General features: G+C 57.9%; 1 protein-coding gene across 3 annotated transcripts in view; it reads left to right on the top strand.

Moving 5' to 3' along the window:
* The window catches only part of DOT1L (DOT1 like histone lysine methyltransferase), a 32,610-nt gene that overhangs the window by 11,916 nt on the left and 4,127 nt on the right, over nucleotides 1-16,567 (top strand). For all 3 annotated transcript variants that reach the window (XM_049787911.1, XM_049787912.1, XM_049787910.1), the window contains exons 3-25: nucleotides 494-568; nucleotides 1,753-1,816; nucleotides 2,463-2,691; nucleotides 4,511-4,605; nucleotides 4,944-5,006; nucleotides 8,285-8,340; nucleotides 8,851-8,930; nucleotides 9,195-9,263; nucleotides 9,377-9,483; nucleotides 9,726-9,767; nucleotides 10,529-10,678; nucleotides 10,776-11,016; nucleotides 11,105-11,218; nucleotides 11,559-11,650; nucleotides 11,856-11,957; nucleotides 12,047-12,184; nucleotides 12,372-12,497; nucleotides 12,867-13,306; nucleotides 13,389-13,512; nucleotides 13,623-13,766; nucleotides 14,293-14,401; nucleotides 14,535-15,297; nucleotides 16,131-16,195. In XM_049787911.1, the coding sequence (XP_049643868.1) occupies nucleotides 494-568; nucleotides 1,753-1,816; nucleotides 2,463-2,691; nucleotides 4,511-4,605; nucleotides 4,944-5,006; nucleotides 8,285-8,340; nucleotides 8,851-8,930; nucleotides 9,195-9,263; nucleotides 9,377-9,483; nucleotides 9,726-9,767; nucleotides 10,529-10,678; nucleotides 10,776-11,016; nucleotides 11,105-11,218; nucleotides 11,559-11,650; nucleotides 11,856-11,957; nucleotides 12,047-12,184; nucleotides 12,372-12,497; nucleotides 12,867-13,306; nucleotides 13,389-13,512; nucleotides 13,623-13,766; nucleotides 14,293-14,401; nucleotides 14,535-15,297; nucleotides 16,131-16,195 (3,488 nt within the window). The remainder of the gene's footprint in view (nucleotides 1-493; nucleotides 569-1,752; nucleotides 1,817-2,462; nucleotides 2,692-4,510; nucleotides 4,606-4,943; nucleotides 5,007-8,284; nucleotides 8,341-8,850; nucleotides 8,931-9,194; nucleotides 9,264-9,376; nucleotides 9,484-9,725; nucleotides 9,768-10,528; nucleotides 10,679-10,775; nucleotides 11,017-11,104; nucleotides 11,219-11,558; nucleotides 11,651-11,855; nucleotides 11,958-12,046; nucleotides 12,185-12,371; nucleotides 12,498-12,866; nucleotides 13,307-13,388; nucleotides 13,513-13,622; nucleotides 13,767-14,292; nucleotides 14,402-14,534; nucleotides 15,298-16,130; nucleotides 16,196-16,567) is intronic.

The raw sequence follows: 16,567 nt of genomic DNA on the forward strand, positions 1-16,567 counted from the left end.
TTCCTGCAGTTACCACAGTGACCCCAGTTTTTCTTTCTTTTCTTCCTGGGATTGAGCAGAGTCAGGGTGGGAATGGAATGAGGGCTCTTGCTGGTTTATCTGTTGGGGGGCTCCTCCTCCAGGGCTTGCCCACCATGGTGGGTGTGGGGTCCTGAGTCAGCCTCTGCTTCCTCTCTTGGAGCTTGCACTGGGCCCCCCTCTTCCACTCTCCCGTCAGCCCTTTGCTGTTGCAGGGTTCCCTGGTCATTTCTTTGCTGTGTGAGTCTGTATTCGGGTTGTCGCATTGGCTAGGTACTGGGATGATCCTGTTTGAGCCTATCTCTTCCCTACCAGTCTGGTGTGGGCCTGAGGGACTGGCCACAGCCAACCTTGACATTGGGGTGCGGGAGATGCTTTGGATTTGCCTAGGAGGCAAGGAGCTGATCTCCTGTTGTTCTGGCCTCGCTTTCCCATTGGGGTCCCCCGCACTGACCTTTGCTGCTTCCACTTCCAGATGGGTCTGTGAAGAAATCCCTGATCTCAAGCTCGCCATGGAGAATTACGTTTTAATTGACTACGATACTAAAAGGTAAGGGAAGGCACGGGACCCTGGGAGGTAGCAGAGCTCCATGGGCAGACAGCGCCATTGACCTGGGCTGGCCCCATGAGTACCCTCTGCTGCCTGTATTTGCTGACTTTTGGGAACCACATAAGGGAGCAGCCCGGGTGGGAGGGAGAGGCCATGTGAGCATCTGTCAATTTAGGTGCCGAGATGCTAATGCTGTACTATCTCTCTGGCCCCCAACCCTGGTTTTTATCCCTGGCACCCCATAAGATCCTCTGAGCACACCAGGAGTGATTCCTGAGTGAAGAGCTGGGGGTAAATCCTGTACAGAGACTAGGGGTGCCTCCCCCCCCCCAAAAAAAAAAAAGAAAAAAATAGAGCAGGTGGGACTTGGTGGGGCTTGTAAGTGTCACTCCTGGGCTTCTACCCTCTCAGCCAGTGTCATGTGTGTGTGGGGGGGTCTTATAATTTGTCCTGCAAGAGGAAACCTGGCCACCTGCTGGGAATACCCTGGGGTTGAGGGGTGGGGGCTGGGTGCATTGGGCTAGTCTCTGTCCAGATCTCAGGGACCTCAAGTCCAATGGGAAGGGGAGTTGTGAGGATGTCTCAGGAATGGGGTGGTATTTGGCTCCTAAGACTGTGGGAAAGTGGTGCATGCATACATGTAAGCACATTCTCTGGAATAGAATAACTGTGCCAGGGTTGCAGGGTTCTATGTTAGAGATGTGGGCATCATGTAGCTGTGGTATGACTTCTCAGGGCCTTGGGGGACCCCATTTTGTCCAGCGTACTCCTGCTTCTGGGCTCTCACCCAGGAGGGGCCACTTGGTAGCTGCCACAGAGGTGGAGCAGAAAGTGCTCCCCATCCACAGAGAACCCCAGGTGCTCTCTATCACAGGGTTTCCACAGGGGGTGGGGAGTGGGAGGGTAGGGTTCTTGCTGCACTGCTGACATCTGTGCTCCTTCACTGGTGCTCCAGGTCCTGTGGGATGTGAGCAGCACGATCCCTACTAGAGGCAGGCACCCCATGAAACCCTGGGTTGGGAGCTCACCCATTGGTTAGGCATGTGCCATGGTTGGGGATGGTTCATGAGTTTGGGCTGCCCTGGGGCAGCTGCCCCTCAGCTGCTCCTGCAGCTCTCTACAGGAGCCAGAGGGAAGGCAGGGCTCCTGTGCCCAGCTGAGTGGGGACACCCCTTGTGTTGCAGCTTTGAAAGCATGCAGCGGCTCTGTGACAAGTACAACCGAGCCATTGACAGCATCCATCAGCTGGTAGGTGCTGGGTCTGGCCTGGGTTGGGGTCCTCTGGCTGCTGCCCCCCCCCACATCCTCTTGCCCCCACCTCCTGGCACTCTGGTTAACAGGCGGGTTCATTTTTTCATTGGATGCATATACTGGAGCTCCATGGCTGTCTGTCTTGTCATAGCCTGGGGGATCATCAGGGGGATGGGGGCGTGGGGGCTGTCTTAGCTTTAGTCAGTGCCTTGCCTGGCTCTGTCCTGCACACCTGCCCCCCCTACACCTGCCCCTGTCACACCTGCCCCTGTTACACCTGCCCCCACCCACACACTTGCTTTCGTCTTCCCATGATGCTCTGGTCATGTCTCACATGCACTCCTGCCCACATCCAGAGGTACGCACAGTCCGTACTCCTCCCTGGCTCACCACCTGCACATGCCTTCCGTGCTTATACCCCCCCACATGTCCACACTGGCAATGTGTGCACCCACCTTGCCATACCCTGCCTGTATGCACGCACCTTCTCTTCTGTGCTCAGATGTGCTTCACATGCACACATGAGATGCACGCATATAGCATGTAAGACTTGGACCCACACACAGAGGCAGGTGCACATAAGTGTCACCCACCGGTGGGCTGGGTACTGGCGCCAGGTGATGGGCGCTGTTTGTGTTGGTAGTGGAAGGGCACCACGCAGCCCCTGAAGCTCAACACGCGGCCATCCACGGGGCTGCTCCGGCACATCCTGCAGCAGGTCTACAACCACTCGGTCACGGACCCCGAGAAACTCAACAACTACGAGCCCTTCTCCCCTGAGGTGTATGGTGAGACCTCTTTCGATCTGGTGGCGCAGATGATTGATGAGATCAAGATGACCGAGGATGACCTCTTCGTGGATCTGGGCAGCGGTGAGTGGGGTCTGGGAGCCTCCATGTCTGCTCCCCTGTGGCTCTTTCGTCAGCCATTCTCTCCCACCAGCATGTAGGATCCTCCTGGTCATAGGCTGTCTTTTGTTCTTTCTGTTCATTGTTTTTTTTTTGTTTGTTTGTTTGTTTTTTTAGTTTTTGGGTCACACCCGGCGGTGCTCAGGGGTTACTCCTGGCTGTCTGCTCAGAAATAGCTCCTGGCAGGCACGGGGGACCATATGGGACACCGGGATTCGAACCAACCACCTTTGGTCCTGGATCGGCTGCTTGCAAGGCAAACGCCACTGTGCTATCTCTCCGGGCCCTGTTTTGGTATTTTTGTTTGTTTGTTTGGTTTTGGTGTGTGAGCAGTGATTAGAGGTTACTCCTGGCTCTGCCCTCAGAAATCACTCCTGGCAGGTTCCAAGGACTGTATGAGATGCCAGGAATCAAACTGGCTCAGCTGTGTGCCGACAAATGCTCTACCCACTGAGCTACCACTCTGGCCTGTCCTCTCTTCTTTTTCTTTTTCTTTTTTTTTTTTGTTTTTTTTTTGGGGGGGTGGCCACACCCAGTGCACTCAGGGGTTACTCCTGGCCATGTGCTCATTGCTCCTGGCTTGGAAGACCATATGAGATATCAGGGGATTGAACCGTGGTCTGTCCTAGGCTAGTGTCGGCAAGGCAGACTCCTTACCACTTGTGCCACCGCTACGGCCCCTCCTTTTCTTTTTTTCTTTGCCACATCTGGTGGTGCTTGGGTTTACTCCTGTTCTGCACTCAAGAATCACTACTGGCAGGCTCGGGAAACCGTATGGGATGCTGGGGATTAAACCTGGCCACAAGCAAGGCAAATAAATGCCTTCCTCTTCCCCATTGTGGTATCACTCTAGCCCCAACCGTCCTCTCCTCTTTCTGTTTTCTCTTTTGGTTTTTGGGCCACACCTGAGAGTCATGGGGTTTACTCTGAGCAGTGGTGCTGGGTTGGAAAACCTAGATCCTGCACATGGAACAGAAGCTCCAGTCTGTCCTCCTGAGTCATCCTCAGGACCTAGGACATAAAAACACATTTTGGTTATTTTGTATCACACCGGGTTGTGCTCAATGTTTGCTCCTGGTTCAAAAGTAATTAAGGAATTACTTTTGGAGAGGCTCAGGGAACCCCATGAGATGCTGAGGATTGAACCCAGGTCAGCTGTTTGCAAGACATCTGTACTGACTCTACAGTCTTGGGCATAGGTTCTAGCCAGGATCCTGCTTGCTGGTCTTGATGCAGTTTCTGGTGCCCATAAGCTGCCTCCTGTGTTCTTTTTTTTTTTTTTTTTTTTTTTTTGGTTTTTGGTTTTTGGGTCATACCCGGCAGTGCTCGGGTTACTCCTGGCTCTACATTCAGAAATCGCTCCTGGCAGGCGATATGGCAGGTGACCATATGGGATCCCAGAATTCAAAGCACCGTCCTTCTGCATGCAAGGCAAACACTCTACCTCCATGCTATCTTTCCGGCCCACCTCCTGTGTTCTGATCACTGTGGCATGGGGTCTCCTGATGCTGCCAGCACCCCAGATCCCATTAATGCTAGGCTGGGCTGGGCTTTACTTGAGTTGAGTCAAGCAAGGAGGTCCCACCAGCCCGTGACCCCTAAGGCTTGTTTTCTGGGCTCTGGGGTGGAGAGTGGGATATTGTGAAACTGCGCATCAGTCCCTGAAAGGTCGGGGGGGGGGGGCACAACACAGCTCGGTACCTAGGTTGCTTGCTTGTAAGCCTCTCTTGAGCTTGGTTTAGAGTACAGGCTGTGTTTTTTAAGGCACTCCCTCTTTCCAAAGGTGTGGGCCAGGTGGTGCTGCAGGTCGCGGCAGCCACCAACTGCCGGCATCACTACGGCGTGGAGAAAGCCGACATCCCGGCCAAGTACGCGGAGGTGAGGCCTGGGTACCCTGTCTGTGAGCGCGTGCGCGGGTTTGCACTTGCATGATGGGGTGCATGCACATACCCACTTGGGCGTCTCTGCTAAGTCTGGCAAGGAGGGGTGGTTGCTAGGATGGAGGGAATGGGAGAGGGGTTCCCAAATCCCTGTTTCCACATGTGCGGGCTTTGTAGGCCTCCAGGCCAGTGGCCCCTCTCCTTCTTCAGCCAGATTCAGCCTAATTCTGTGGGGCAGAATGGGAGGGGCCGACAGGTTGCATTTGGGCGTGGGGAGGAGTCAAGGGACTTACGTAGCCCGGCCCCATGGGTGATGCATCCCCTGCCCTCTTGCAGACCATGGACCGAGAGTTCCGGAAGTGGATGAAATGGTACGGGAAAAAGCATGCAGAGTACACAGTGAGTGCCCCGCCCATGCCCCGCCCACCGCCTCGCTGCCCCGCCCACTGCTGCGTCGACCCCGCCCATCGCGGTCCTGGGTCCAGAGGGCACCGGGCAGCCCTGCCCCTCCCGCTCTGCCCAGGCCGGCTGTCACCACTGCCTGGTGTTTTTTTCTCCTCCCTTGGCCCCCCTTCTCAGGCTCACCTTTGGGGTGTGATTGTTCCTTTTTGGCTTTTCCCCAGTGGCCCGGGGCGCTGGACCCAGGAGCCCTTCCAACCCCGTGCCTGTGGGCGGCGGCCATGGAGGCAGGCGGTGGGATTGTGGGCCTGGCTCAGGCCCGGAGCCCGCAGTGAGCAGGGTATGCGGCCTCCCAGTGGCCTGAGCCAGCCTGGACCCAGGGCAGGCGCTGCCACTCTCCCCGCTTGGTGCAGGCCAGCCCTGCTGCAGGGGTCCCCACGTAGCCCAGAGTTGGGGGAGCTGCAGGAAGGAACCTGGGAGGCGCTCTGGGACTTGGTTTGGAAGTTCCAATCATTAGGTATCTATGCCTGCTCTCTTCCCTTGCTCTTCCACCTTAGCTCATTGTGCCCTTAGGCTCCTGGGAGTGGGAGAGAGCCCCATATCCCATTGCCAGGATGGAGGTGTGGCCTTGTGCAGGCAGGGAGCAGCTCCCCGTACAGTGAGCCCAGCATCTACCTTTCCTAGCCAACTTGACCTGGTGAGGCAGTACCGTCTTCTGCAGATTCCCCAGCCTTGAGCCTGGCCCCTCAGGCTATGTTTCTGGCAAACTCCAGGGTTGGGGGATTGAAGAGATTGTAGAGCTGGAGGGCACTTACCTTGTACCGAGCCCAGGTTCAATCCCCAGCACCAGTGTGCCCTGCAAAAAGAGTGATCTCTGGGTATGAACCAGCACTATACTCTGAGCACCTCTGGGTATGGCCCAAAACCCAAAAACTCCTTTGCCAAAATGTCTACCAATATGACCAAGAGGTCACAGGTCACAGGCCTGTGTCCTGCTATGTGATGTTCTAACCCCGACCCAGAGAGGTACTACATGGGGAGGTATTTATTTGGCCTGTACTTAGCTGATCTGGACTTGATCCCCAACATAGAGTCCCCTGAGCCTCATCAGGAATGACCCCTGAACACATTATCGGGTGTGGCCTAACACCCCCCCCAAACCCAAACAAACTGGAACATTTTCTGATTCCAGTTGGGGGCTGTCAAGTTGTCAGCACTGAATTTTGGATTCTTATGCTGCCCCCCCTCACTCGTTTCCTCATCCCTGGTGGCCTCCTAATTAGGTGCAGTGTGTCCTCAGGTATGGCCAGTGGGTGTTGCTGAATCCCAGCTCTGGCCAGCAGCAGGTGGAGGTGCTGCTAGGTCTGGAGTGTTTGGGGTGAGCCAGATAATCCTCTTCGGTGCTTGCTGTGCTCTGGGGCTCTGGTGTCGGAGGATCCCTGCCCTAACCCCAGGAGTGCTCGGGGCTGAAATCCAGGCACCGGGACCTGGTCCTGTTTCCTGTGTGGTCTGCAAGGCGCTGGTTTGGCACGCCTAGTGCCCTCCGCTGTCCTGTCCGCATCCAGGAGCCCAGCCAGCTCGGGCTAAAAATAGCGCATGTCCTGCCAGCCTGCTTGCCCTTCCTGCCAGCAGGCACTGCCAGTTCTCCCGCTGCCCCCCGGTGGCCCTTTGTGGCCCTGCTTGGCCCCCCCTGCATTTCTAGGCCCTGCACACCTTCCAGCTGCAGCTCCACTTCAGGCCAGACCCCTAGAGTAGCTCAAAAGGAGTCATAAGGAAGCCTGTGAGCATGTGGACAAGAATCTTGGGCCTCAGGGTCTCTCATGCTGGGAGCTTCCCCAGGTCCCCCAGACACACGCTGCCATAGGCAGTGAGTGGGGGTCCTGGGAGGGAGAGCATTCACAGAGGTGCTCTGGGCTTCACCTTGGGGCCGGCCAACTTCAGGGCATAGTGCCAGGACATGTTCAAGGGGACCCCTCCTTAGTGGGGGGTCTCAAGATATGCTTCACCCTCCAGTTCTGATCTCAGAGAACATGTGGCCTCAGGAACTTGCAGCTGGCGAAGATGGGGGAATGCCAGCAAGGAGTGGAAGATGTGGGGGGGCAAGTGTGTGACTGTGCCATGTGCTTGTACCTGTACTTTATTATTTATTGGTTTTTGAGTGCCACCCAGACATGCTCAAGACTTAACTCCTGCCCCTGTGCTCACGGGTCACTCCTGGCAGGGCTCAGAGGACCCTATGAGATGCTAGGGATTGAATCCTGCATGGCAGGCACCCTCCCTGTTGTGCTACCTTTCCAAACTTGAACTTTATTTATTTTATTTATTTTTTTTTTTGCCTTGGGCCCACACCTGGCAATTCTCTTAAGTTACTCCAGGCTCTGCACTCAGGAATCGTTCCTGGTGGGCTTGGGGACCATATCGGGTGCCAGGGATTGAACCTGTTATTGGCCCCCTGCAAGCACCCTCTCCAATGGGGCCTCTCCAGAAGGGGGCGCTGGTGAGATAGAGATCATTCTCAGTACTGCCAGGAATGATCACTGAGCATAGAGCCAGAAGTAGGTGGGCCCCTACTGCCCCTGGAAGTGGAAGGTGGTACTGGTCCCCAAACCAAGCCACAGCACAACCCGGGCTCAACTGCCCCTGCATGCACCCCAGGGTCAATCCTGCGTCTCGTGTGCAGCAGATCTTGGCCAAAGAGCCCCTTGTTGGACACATGCAATTGGGGGCTAACTCTTGCCCCCAGGGTTAAGGCAATCCTGACCATCTCCTGGCACCAGTGTGAGATGCAGACATGCGCCAGCAGCGTGTACCCCCTCTGGCCCCTGAATGTGCCTCACGTCTGTGAAAGGGAGGGCCCTGTCCTAGACTTCTCCATCCCTGGGAGGGCTTTGGGGGATCTGATGTCCTGAGATGTGGGGGTGGCTGCCTGCCTCTTCACAGCAGCCCTGGCTTGGAGGACTTGTGGGTGTCCCTTGGAAGAAGCGGGTTGCTCTCCACTCTTGGTGGTGGTAGGGAGGAAATGGCCCCCCAAAAGAGGCCTGTGGGGTGAGGTTAGGAATTGCAGTCTGGCCCTGCTGGCGTGGCCCATGCCACCTCTCCTACCACCACAGGGCAAGTGCCCCATCACTTCCCCCTCAGCCCTTCCTGTGTTCCCTGCTCCAAGCAAGCCATGTGGGCACTGGGTACTTTGTGCATCCACCCTCTGGCCTCTGTCCCAGAGGGTGGGCAGGGGCACCGCCCCTCAACCCCTGAGTGGGTCCTTTCCCATTCCTTTCCAGCTGGAAAGAGGCGACTTCCTCTCAGAAGAGTGGAGGGAACGTATCGCCAACACAAGGTATGTCGGGATCCCCTGGTGGCTTTCCCAAGTTGTGGGCACCAGGGGTGGGTGACAGAATGGGGCTGAGGGGAGCGGTGCTCATGGCGAGGGATTCCCCTGCAGTTTGGAAGGACCCTCTCTGGGACCCAGCACAGGCTTGGGGCAGGTTTCCTTCGGCTGCCTTTGTCCTCTTTGCCGCTCTTTCCTTTTCACCCCACCACCAGACTAACTATACTCCTTATTGTCTGGATGGAGCAGTACAGGATTGGGAGGGGGCAGGTAGCAATAGTGTAGGTGTAGGGTGCTTAGGGGGGGTGGGCAGAGATGGTATGGACAGGTGGAGGTGACAAGAGCAGCTGGAGATGGTGCAGGCAGATAGTGGTGAGAGTGGAGGTGGTGCAGGCAGGTAGCAGTGAGGATGGAAGTGCTGTAGTCAGCTGGAGGTGGTGGGAATGGTTGGGAGAGGAGAGATACGTCTGGGACACTTGCTGGCTGGCCTGGCCACTAAAGCAAAACCTTGTCTTGCAGTGTTATATTTGTGAATAACTTTGCCTTTGGTCCTGAGGTGGATCACCAGCTGAAAGAGCGCTTTGCAAACATGAAGGAAGGTAGGGCGTTGGCTTCCTGAGTGGGTTGTCCGCAGGGGTCTGGGCTCTGACCTGAGGTCAAGAGGGCTTGCAGTCTCACCCCCTCTTGTGCCTGGCCATCTCTCTGAACCTGGGACATGGCTGCTGGTTACCTCACAGTGTACCCCAAGTCTGCACATGCTGCCACAGAGATTTTATGAGCTTTCCTCACAGGAGGGCTCTAAGGAGTGGTGCTTGGCCATGCATGCCCGGAGCAGCAGTGATGGGTTTGGTTTTCTCTTGCAGGTGGCAGAATTGTGTCCTCAAAGCCTTTTGCCCCCTTAAACTTCAGAATCAACAGCAGAAACTTGAGCGGTAAGAATCAGCTTCTTCCTCCCATGTGTGGCTGGGTCCTTTGGCCCGTGTGAGCCGTGGGATCCCCCATCCCAGATCTTCACATGGCCTGAGCATGTGTGTGGCTGTTGCAGACATTGGCACCATCATGCGCGTGGTGGAGCTGTCCCCACTGAAGGGCTCCGTGTCGTGGACAGGGAAGCCAGTCTCTTACTACCTGCACACCATCGACCGCACCATAGTAAGTGCTCTGGGGGGTTCCCCCAGCTGGACGCCCCCCTTTCCTGAGCCTGCCCCCCAGGTGTCCAGAGGTCTCTTCAGCCTCTCCAACTGAACCTACATCAGGGTCTCCGGGCAGGGGTGGGGGTTGTGGTTGGTGCACCCCATCCCTGCTGCTGGGGTACAGCTTGGGAGCTTGTTTTCTATCTTACCGACTGCTGACCAAGCTGACTCGGCCTCTTGTCTCTGCTTTTCCCTTTTTAGCTTGAAAACTATTTTTCTAGTCTGAAAAATCCCAAACTCAGGGTAAGTTCTGCAGGGGGTGAGGACCGCACCTTTGGTAGAGTGGACAGGGGAAGAGGCAGGGTTCGGGCTCTTCCAGCCTGGGTTTGTGGATTTGGGGGCATAGGAGGGAGGACGGCCTTGGCCAATATGAAGTAGGGGTTGGCCCCGCTGTGGCCAGGTCTAATGTGGGTGTGTGTGTGCCCTGACCCTCCCTCACCTGCCTCCTAAGGCAGAGAGGCTGGGATGCGTCCATGGACAGGCACGGGGGAACCCTCTTCAGAAGGGTCTGGGTATTGGGGGGAGATGGGGACTGAGGGGGAGCTGAGGGACTGGAATTGAGGGGGGCATGGTCTGGAGGTGGGGTGAGGAACAGGGATGGAGGGGGTTGTGGAGCTGTGGTCTGGTGATGGAGGGATGCAGGGACAGTTTTAGGGCGTGGTCTAAAGGCGGGGCGTGGTCCCAGGCAAGTGACACGGGGCGTGGCCGGGAGGCCGTTGTGACCTGGGGCGTGGTCTGGGCGAGGAGGCTGAGAGGTGAACCAAGGGAAGGGACAGGCGGGTTTGAGGGGGACAGCCAGCCAGGGTGGGGAGAGGCTGATCGGAGAGACCCGGGGAGGCCGAGGGGCACCCTCTGTCAGGGGAACCGAGGGGCAGAGCTGAGGTGCTGAGGGGCAGGAGTGGGGGGCCATAATCTGAAGGGTGCTGATGAGGGGTTGGGCGCATGGGCTGCGGGGCAGTGGGACCGCACCCCGACGTGGCATGGCGTGGCGTGTCCCCCCACAGGAGGAGCAGGAGGCTGCGCGGCGGCGACAGCAGCGGGAGAGCAAGAGCAGCACGTCCACCCCCACCAAGGCGCCCGAGAGCAAGGCCGCCGCCGCCAACAACAACCCTAACGCCAACGCCGCAGCCGCAGCCCCCGTGGACGCGCCCCTGGTGAGCCTGTGGACGCCCCGCTGCTCCGATCCCCCCACGCTCCCTGCCGGATGCCCCGACGCTCACCTCCCACTCAACGCCCCCACCCCCTCCCCAGGACTCTGGTGCTGAGGAAGAGAAAGCCGGGGCGACCACCGTCAAAAAGCCATCTCCCTCCAAAGCCCGCAAGAAGAAGCTGAACAAGAAGGGGCGCAAGATGGCAGGCCGGAAGCGGGGCCGCCCCAAGAAGCTGAGCGCCGCACACCCCGAGCGCAAGCCCCGCAAAGGCCAGACGCCACTGGAGCTGCTGCACTCGCAGACGGCGCCGGACGCCGCTGGCGCCTCGCCCTCACCCCAGGGTGCGCCGCGGGGAGCCCTAGTGGGGAGGTCTCTGTGGGAGACAGGTCGAGGAGTGGGGGCGCTGAGTGGTGTCCGCTGTCTCCCCAGATGCCTACAAGTCACCTCACAGCCCCTTTTACCAGCTACCTCCCAGCGTGCAGCGCCAACCCCCCGACCAGCTGTTGCTGGCCCCCACCCCGCCTGCACTGCAGAAGCTGCTTGGTGAGTGGGGAGCATCGCTCTAGTGGTCTCCTGGGTGAGCCCTGGCACAATGTGGGTTCCCACATTGACATGAGGGCCAAGTATCTGCCTACCACCACCCCCTAGTGGCCAAGTTCTGGCGTGCTAGGAAGGACTTGACCTATCTCTGGCTGTTGGCCCCTGCTTTGTTAGTATCCCAGGAATCCTCAGTTTCCCAGCCCAGGGCACCCCTTTGCTTCCAAGGATCTTGGGACCATCTTGGTGGCCTGTGGGCGGAATTTTCCTGGAGAGCTTATCCCTGCTTTGACCAGGGTCTAGGGCGTCTTGTGTCCTGACCTGTAACGCCCTTTCTCACCCTTAGAGTCCTTCAAGGTTCAGTATCTGCAGTTCCTGGCATACACCAAGACCCCGCAGTATAAAGCCAACCTGCAGCAGCTGCTGGACCAGGAGAAGGTGCTGCCCCGGCCCCCTCCTCCCCCAGGTCCTTATGTCCTCTGAGCCCTGGGCCTCCCACATGGAAACACCAGACAAGGCTGTGCCATGGCAGCTCCCCCACCCGGGTCTTGTGGTGCCAGCATGTTCTGGGAGGAGGGTGGCAGCCTGATGGACCCTGGGCCCCCATCCTCTGAGAGCAGTGTGGTACCCTCTGACTCCTCAGGAGAAGAATGCTCGGCTCCTGGGTGCCGCACAGCAGCTGCTCGGCCACTGCCAGGCCCAGAAAGATGAGATTCGGCGGCTGTTTCAGCAGAAGCTGGACGAGGTGAGGCTTGTTTCCCTCCATACAGGTGACAGAGGCACCTCCTGTCCAGGACCCACAGTCTCCAATGACTACCCCCACTGTGTCCTCAGCTGGGTGTGAAAGCGCTGACCTATAACGACCTGATCCAAGCCCAGAAAGAGATCTCAGCGCACAACCGGCAGCTGCGGGAGCAAACTGAGCAGCTGGAGAAGGACACGCGGACACTGCGGGGCCAGAGCCTGCAGCTGGTGCGTTCAGGGCACGGTTCTCAAGCACTGGGGCAAGGGTTGGGGGGCCCAGCTTCCCAGAGGTTCCTGCTGTCCAGCTTCTCTCGGCCATATCCCCCTGGAACTTGCCTCAGCAATGCCGGGAGCCTGTGCTCGATGGGCTGCCCTCAGGACCTCCACCCAGACCCACCCTGTCCCGTTTCCGCAGCTCAAGGCTCGATGCGAGGAGCTGAAACTGGACTGGGCCACACTGTCACTGGAGAAGCTGCTAAAGGAGAAGCAGGCGCTGAGGAGCCAGATCTCTGAGAAGCAGAGGCGCTGCCTAGAGCTACAGGTGTGGGGGGCTGCAGGCTGCTGCTAAAAGTGGTCTGGGATGTGGGGTGAGCATGGCGTGGGCACCTCCTGTGACTGCTGTGTTTTCCACTGCCCCTCGGTGCAGATGCATTGCAGCCTCTGGGTCTGCCTACACCACCTTGCTTTGAGGGTTCCCACATGGGGTCTAGACAGGTGTTGCTGCGAGGCCATTGCCTGGGTGCTGCCTTCCTCACCCTCCTTACCACACAGTCTCTACTGGGTGGATGGGTTGGGTGCGTAATTCGGCTCACTGGAGTAGAGAAGACCTGTCCCTACGGCTCTTTCTGTGGTCTTCTCGGGTGGCACCTCCTTCAGCAGTGGGATCCTGACCAGGTCCCCCTTACTGTAGATCAGCATCGTGGAGCTGGAGAAGAGCCAGCGACGCCAGGAGCTCCTACAGCTCAAGTCGTGTGGGCCCCCCGATGAGGGCCTGGGGCCGCAGCCCAGCCGGCTGCCCCCTGAGTTGGATGCCTCCAAATTCTCCCTGGCTCCCTTCAGCGGCCTGAGCCCTGAGCTCTCCCTCAATGGTCATGCAGCTGGCTACGAGTTGTGTGGGGCGCTCAGCCGGCCCCCATCCAAGCAGAACACCCCTCAGTACCTGGCATCGCCCCTGGATCAGGAGGTGGTGCCCTGCACCCCCAATCATGGCGGCCGTCCACGCCTTGACAAGCTGGCAGGCCTGTCCCTGCCTGACTACACCCGCCTCTCACCAGCTAAGCTGGTTCTGCGGCGACACTTGAGCCAGGAGCCCACCACTGGTGCAAAGGCCTCGGGTGAGCTGCACCCTCGGTGAGTAGGGATGCTCCTTGGAAGGAAAGATGGGTGGTGTTCACTGCTGGTCTTTGGTGACTCCCTGCTTGTTTCATCCCAGGGCCGAGCATACCAAGGAGAATGGTAGTCCCAGCCTGGTCAATGGCATTAAGCTGAGCCCCCAGGATCCATGGCCCACATCCCCAGGGGCCCTGCCCACAGCTGGGGAGAAGAGCAGTGAGAAGGTAAGGCTTGTGTAGGTCGGGGGTACCAATATCCTGACTGGTGGCCCAAGAAGTTGGGGTGCACAGGAAGAGGCTGAAATGTGAGTCAGCGACTGCTTTGGGCTCTGCAGGGTCTGAAGGAGCGTGGCTCCAGCAGCAGCGGTGAGGCCATCACCAGCCTGCCCGTCAGCATCCCGCTCAGCACGGTGCAGCCCAGCAAGTTGCCCGTCAGCATCCCCCTAGCCAGTGTGGTGCTGCCCAGCCGTGTCGAGAAGGTGAGTGTAGGGCAGGATGCAGACCTGCCCTGGAGATGGGAACAGAGAGAGGGGGGCAAGGTAGTCCCTGTTGGCCCTGCTTGGCGGAAACAGGACAGTCTCATTGCAGAGATCCAATTATGGAACTCTGGGTACCAGAACATTCTGTCACTGTGTACCCCTTATAGCCCCCATCAGAATTCCCACCCACTTCCTGAGGGGGTTTCAGGAGTTCGACTCCCAAAAACACGCTGGATTCCCGGGCTGTCTGCAAGGCACAGGGCTTATCAGCTCATGTTGCCTTGGTAGCTGAGGGATATCCCTCGGGTCCATTCACTGTGGGGGTGCTTTGTGCTGTGGGACGGCCCATGTGAGTTTTGGGTACACAGGCACCAATGCTGTGCCCCATGATGTATTCCTACATCTTGGAGCCTTTAGCAGCGGCTCTGGAAAGTCCCACCCATCTGCCTGCTGGCCCAGAGCCCATTGTGCTCCCAGGCTGGGTCTGGGCCTGGCCACTTAGTCGTCATCTTCCTCCCACACATAGAGAAGCACTCCCAGCCCTGTGCCCCAGGCCCGAGAGGCTACCATGCTGGACAAAGTGGGCACCAGCACCTATGGAGCAAGCAGCAAAGGCCTGGTACCGGTGCCCACAGGTAACATACCCCTCACTGCCTTCTATATGCGAGACCCCATACTGGGCTTCACCATCTGCTCTGAAGGCAAGGGTGCTGGGAGATGGAGGGTAGTGTCTGCCGGGCGTGTTGAGCTTCATGTCCTTTCCTACAGGTTTCTACGCAGGTTCAGTAGCCATCAGTGGAGCCCTCACAGGCAGCCCAGCCTCCCTGGCACCTGGAACTGAGCCCCCCACCTTTGATGAGTCTTCTAGCTCCGGGAGCCTCTTTGGCACCATGGGATCCCGCAGCTCCACCCCGCAACATCCCCCACTGCTGGCACAGTCCCGGGGTGCAGGCTCCGGCTCCCCAGCCCACCAGCTCTGTGCCAGCCCTCGGCTCAACGGGGCTCCCCAGGGCCCACTTCTTGACCCCAGCAAGGGGGAGCTGCCAGCGGAGGCCAGCAGTTCGGACCCCGAGAGTGACACCAAAAGGCGGATTGTGTTCACCCTGTCAGGCAGCACCAAGCAGTCTCCCTCTCACAAACACAGCACCCTGTCCACGGGCACCTCAAGCCATGGCCCCGACAGTCGCAAGCGTGGTCGCAGGAAGCGGGCAGCAGCAACAGGGACCCCCAGCCTAAGCTCGGGGGTGTCCCCTAAGCGCCGGGCCTTGCCAGCTGTGGCTGGCCTCTTCACACCATCATCGGGTTCCCCGCTGAACCTCAACTCCATGGTCAGCAACATCAACCAGCCCCTGGAGATCACCGCCATCTCGTCCCCTGAGAGCTCACTCAAGAGCTCCCCCGTACCCTACCAGGATGACCAGCCCCCTGTGCTCAAGAAGGAGAAGCCACTGGGCCCAAGTAATGGTGCCCAGTACTCACCACTCACCTCGGACGAGGAGCCAGGCTCTGAGGATGAGCCAGCCAGTGCCAGGTAAGGGACCCCAATCTAGGGAAGGAGCATTGGCAGACCACCCAGGGAAGGAAGGCTCCCTACCCCCACAACTGTCCCCATCTCCTTGTCTCTCTGGAGGTGGAGATGTGCTCTGATTCACCTGGTTATTGGGGATGAGAGTTCCTTTCCTCTGTATGGCTGAGTAAAGGGTACCAGAGAGAAGTATAGGTGGTAAGGCTCTTGCCTTGTATGTAGCCAACTCCCTTTCTAGAATCCCCCACACCTCACCAGGGCTCCCCTGAGTACAGAGCGTGTCCCACATTTTCCCACCCTGCAGAAAGGCTTGAGAAAGATCCAGAGTGGGATGAATGTGTGTCTGTCATCCTTCCCTGGGCTCGGATCCATGTGTGTCTCTCATTCATTCCTTGGTATTCAGACCCGTGTTTCTTTATCTCTGGGCAGAGTTCGCTTCCAAGTCCTCATTCCTCAGCACATGCACTGAGCCCCTCATTCTCTGAGTCTCTTGTGTTTTGCTGGGGCCCAGGGTGGTTTTAGGGTGCCTTCCTCAGGACCTTAGTCTGGGCCCCTCTGTCAGGCATTGCTCTGGTCTCATTTCCACTTAAAGTTCCATCATGTTGGCAACCCTGGGCCACTCTGCCCAGAGTCTTCCTGGCAAACATGCATATTACAGAATGTCCTCCCTGTGGGACCTCTCTATCCAAGTCCTTCCTGGGACACACCTACATATGCATGGTGTGTCAACCCTGATGAGTCCCCTCTGCTTGCAGTCTTCTTGGCATACACCTGCCTATGCAGGGAGTGTCTGCATTGGGTCCCTGACCCACAGCACTTAATCTTTTTTCTTTGCACAGAATCGAGCGGAAAATTGCTACCATCTCCTTAGAAAGCAAGTCTCCTCCGAAAGCTCTGGAAAATGGTAAGCAATGCCACATCCTACCAGCAGCCTTCTCCATCTCCCTATGCTCCATCAACTTCCTAGTTCCTGCGCTCCAGAGCCTAGATAGAGCATGTGCTGCTAAGCTGTGTCCTCTCCAGGGCTATCTTGGAGTTGGGACGTGTGCCCTGACCCCTTCAATCCTTTAGACCATTGTTTCCCATAATGGGTAATACTGCCACCCAGAAGACACTGGCATGATGGGGGTGGGGGGGAGGGTTGTTGCCTCAGGTGCAACTGGAGGCACTTTGTAGTGATTGCTTTGTGGAGATAAAATGGGGAAGCAGGGGCCGGGGAGAGATAGCATGGAGGTAAGGCCTTTCATGAAGAAGGATGGTGGTTTGAATCCCGGCA

Source organism: Suncus etruscus, chromosome 15 (assembly GCF_024139225.1).
Source record: "Suncus etruscus isolate mSunEtr1 chromosome 15, mSunEtr1.pri.cur, whole genome shotgun sequence".
NCBI classification, from domain to species: domain Eukaryota; kingdom Metazoa; phylum Chordata; class Mammalia; order Eulipotyphla; family Soricidae; genus Suncus; species Suncus etruscus.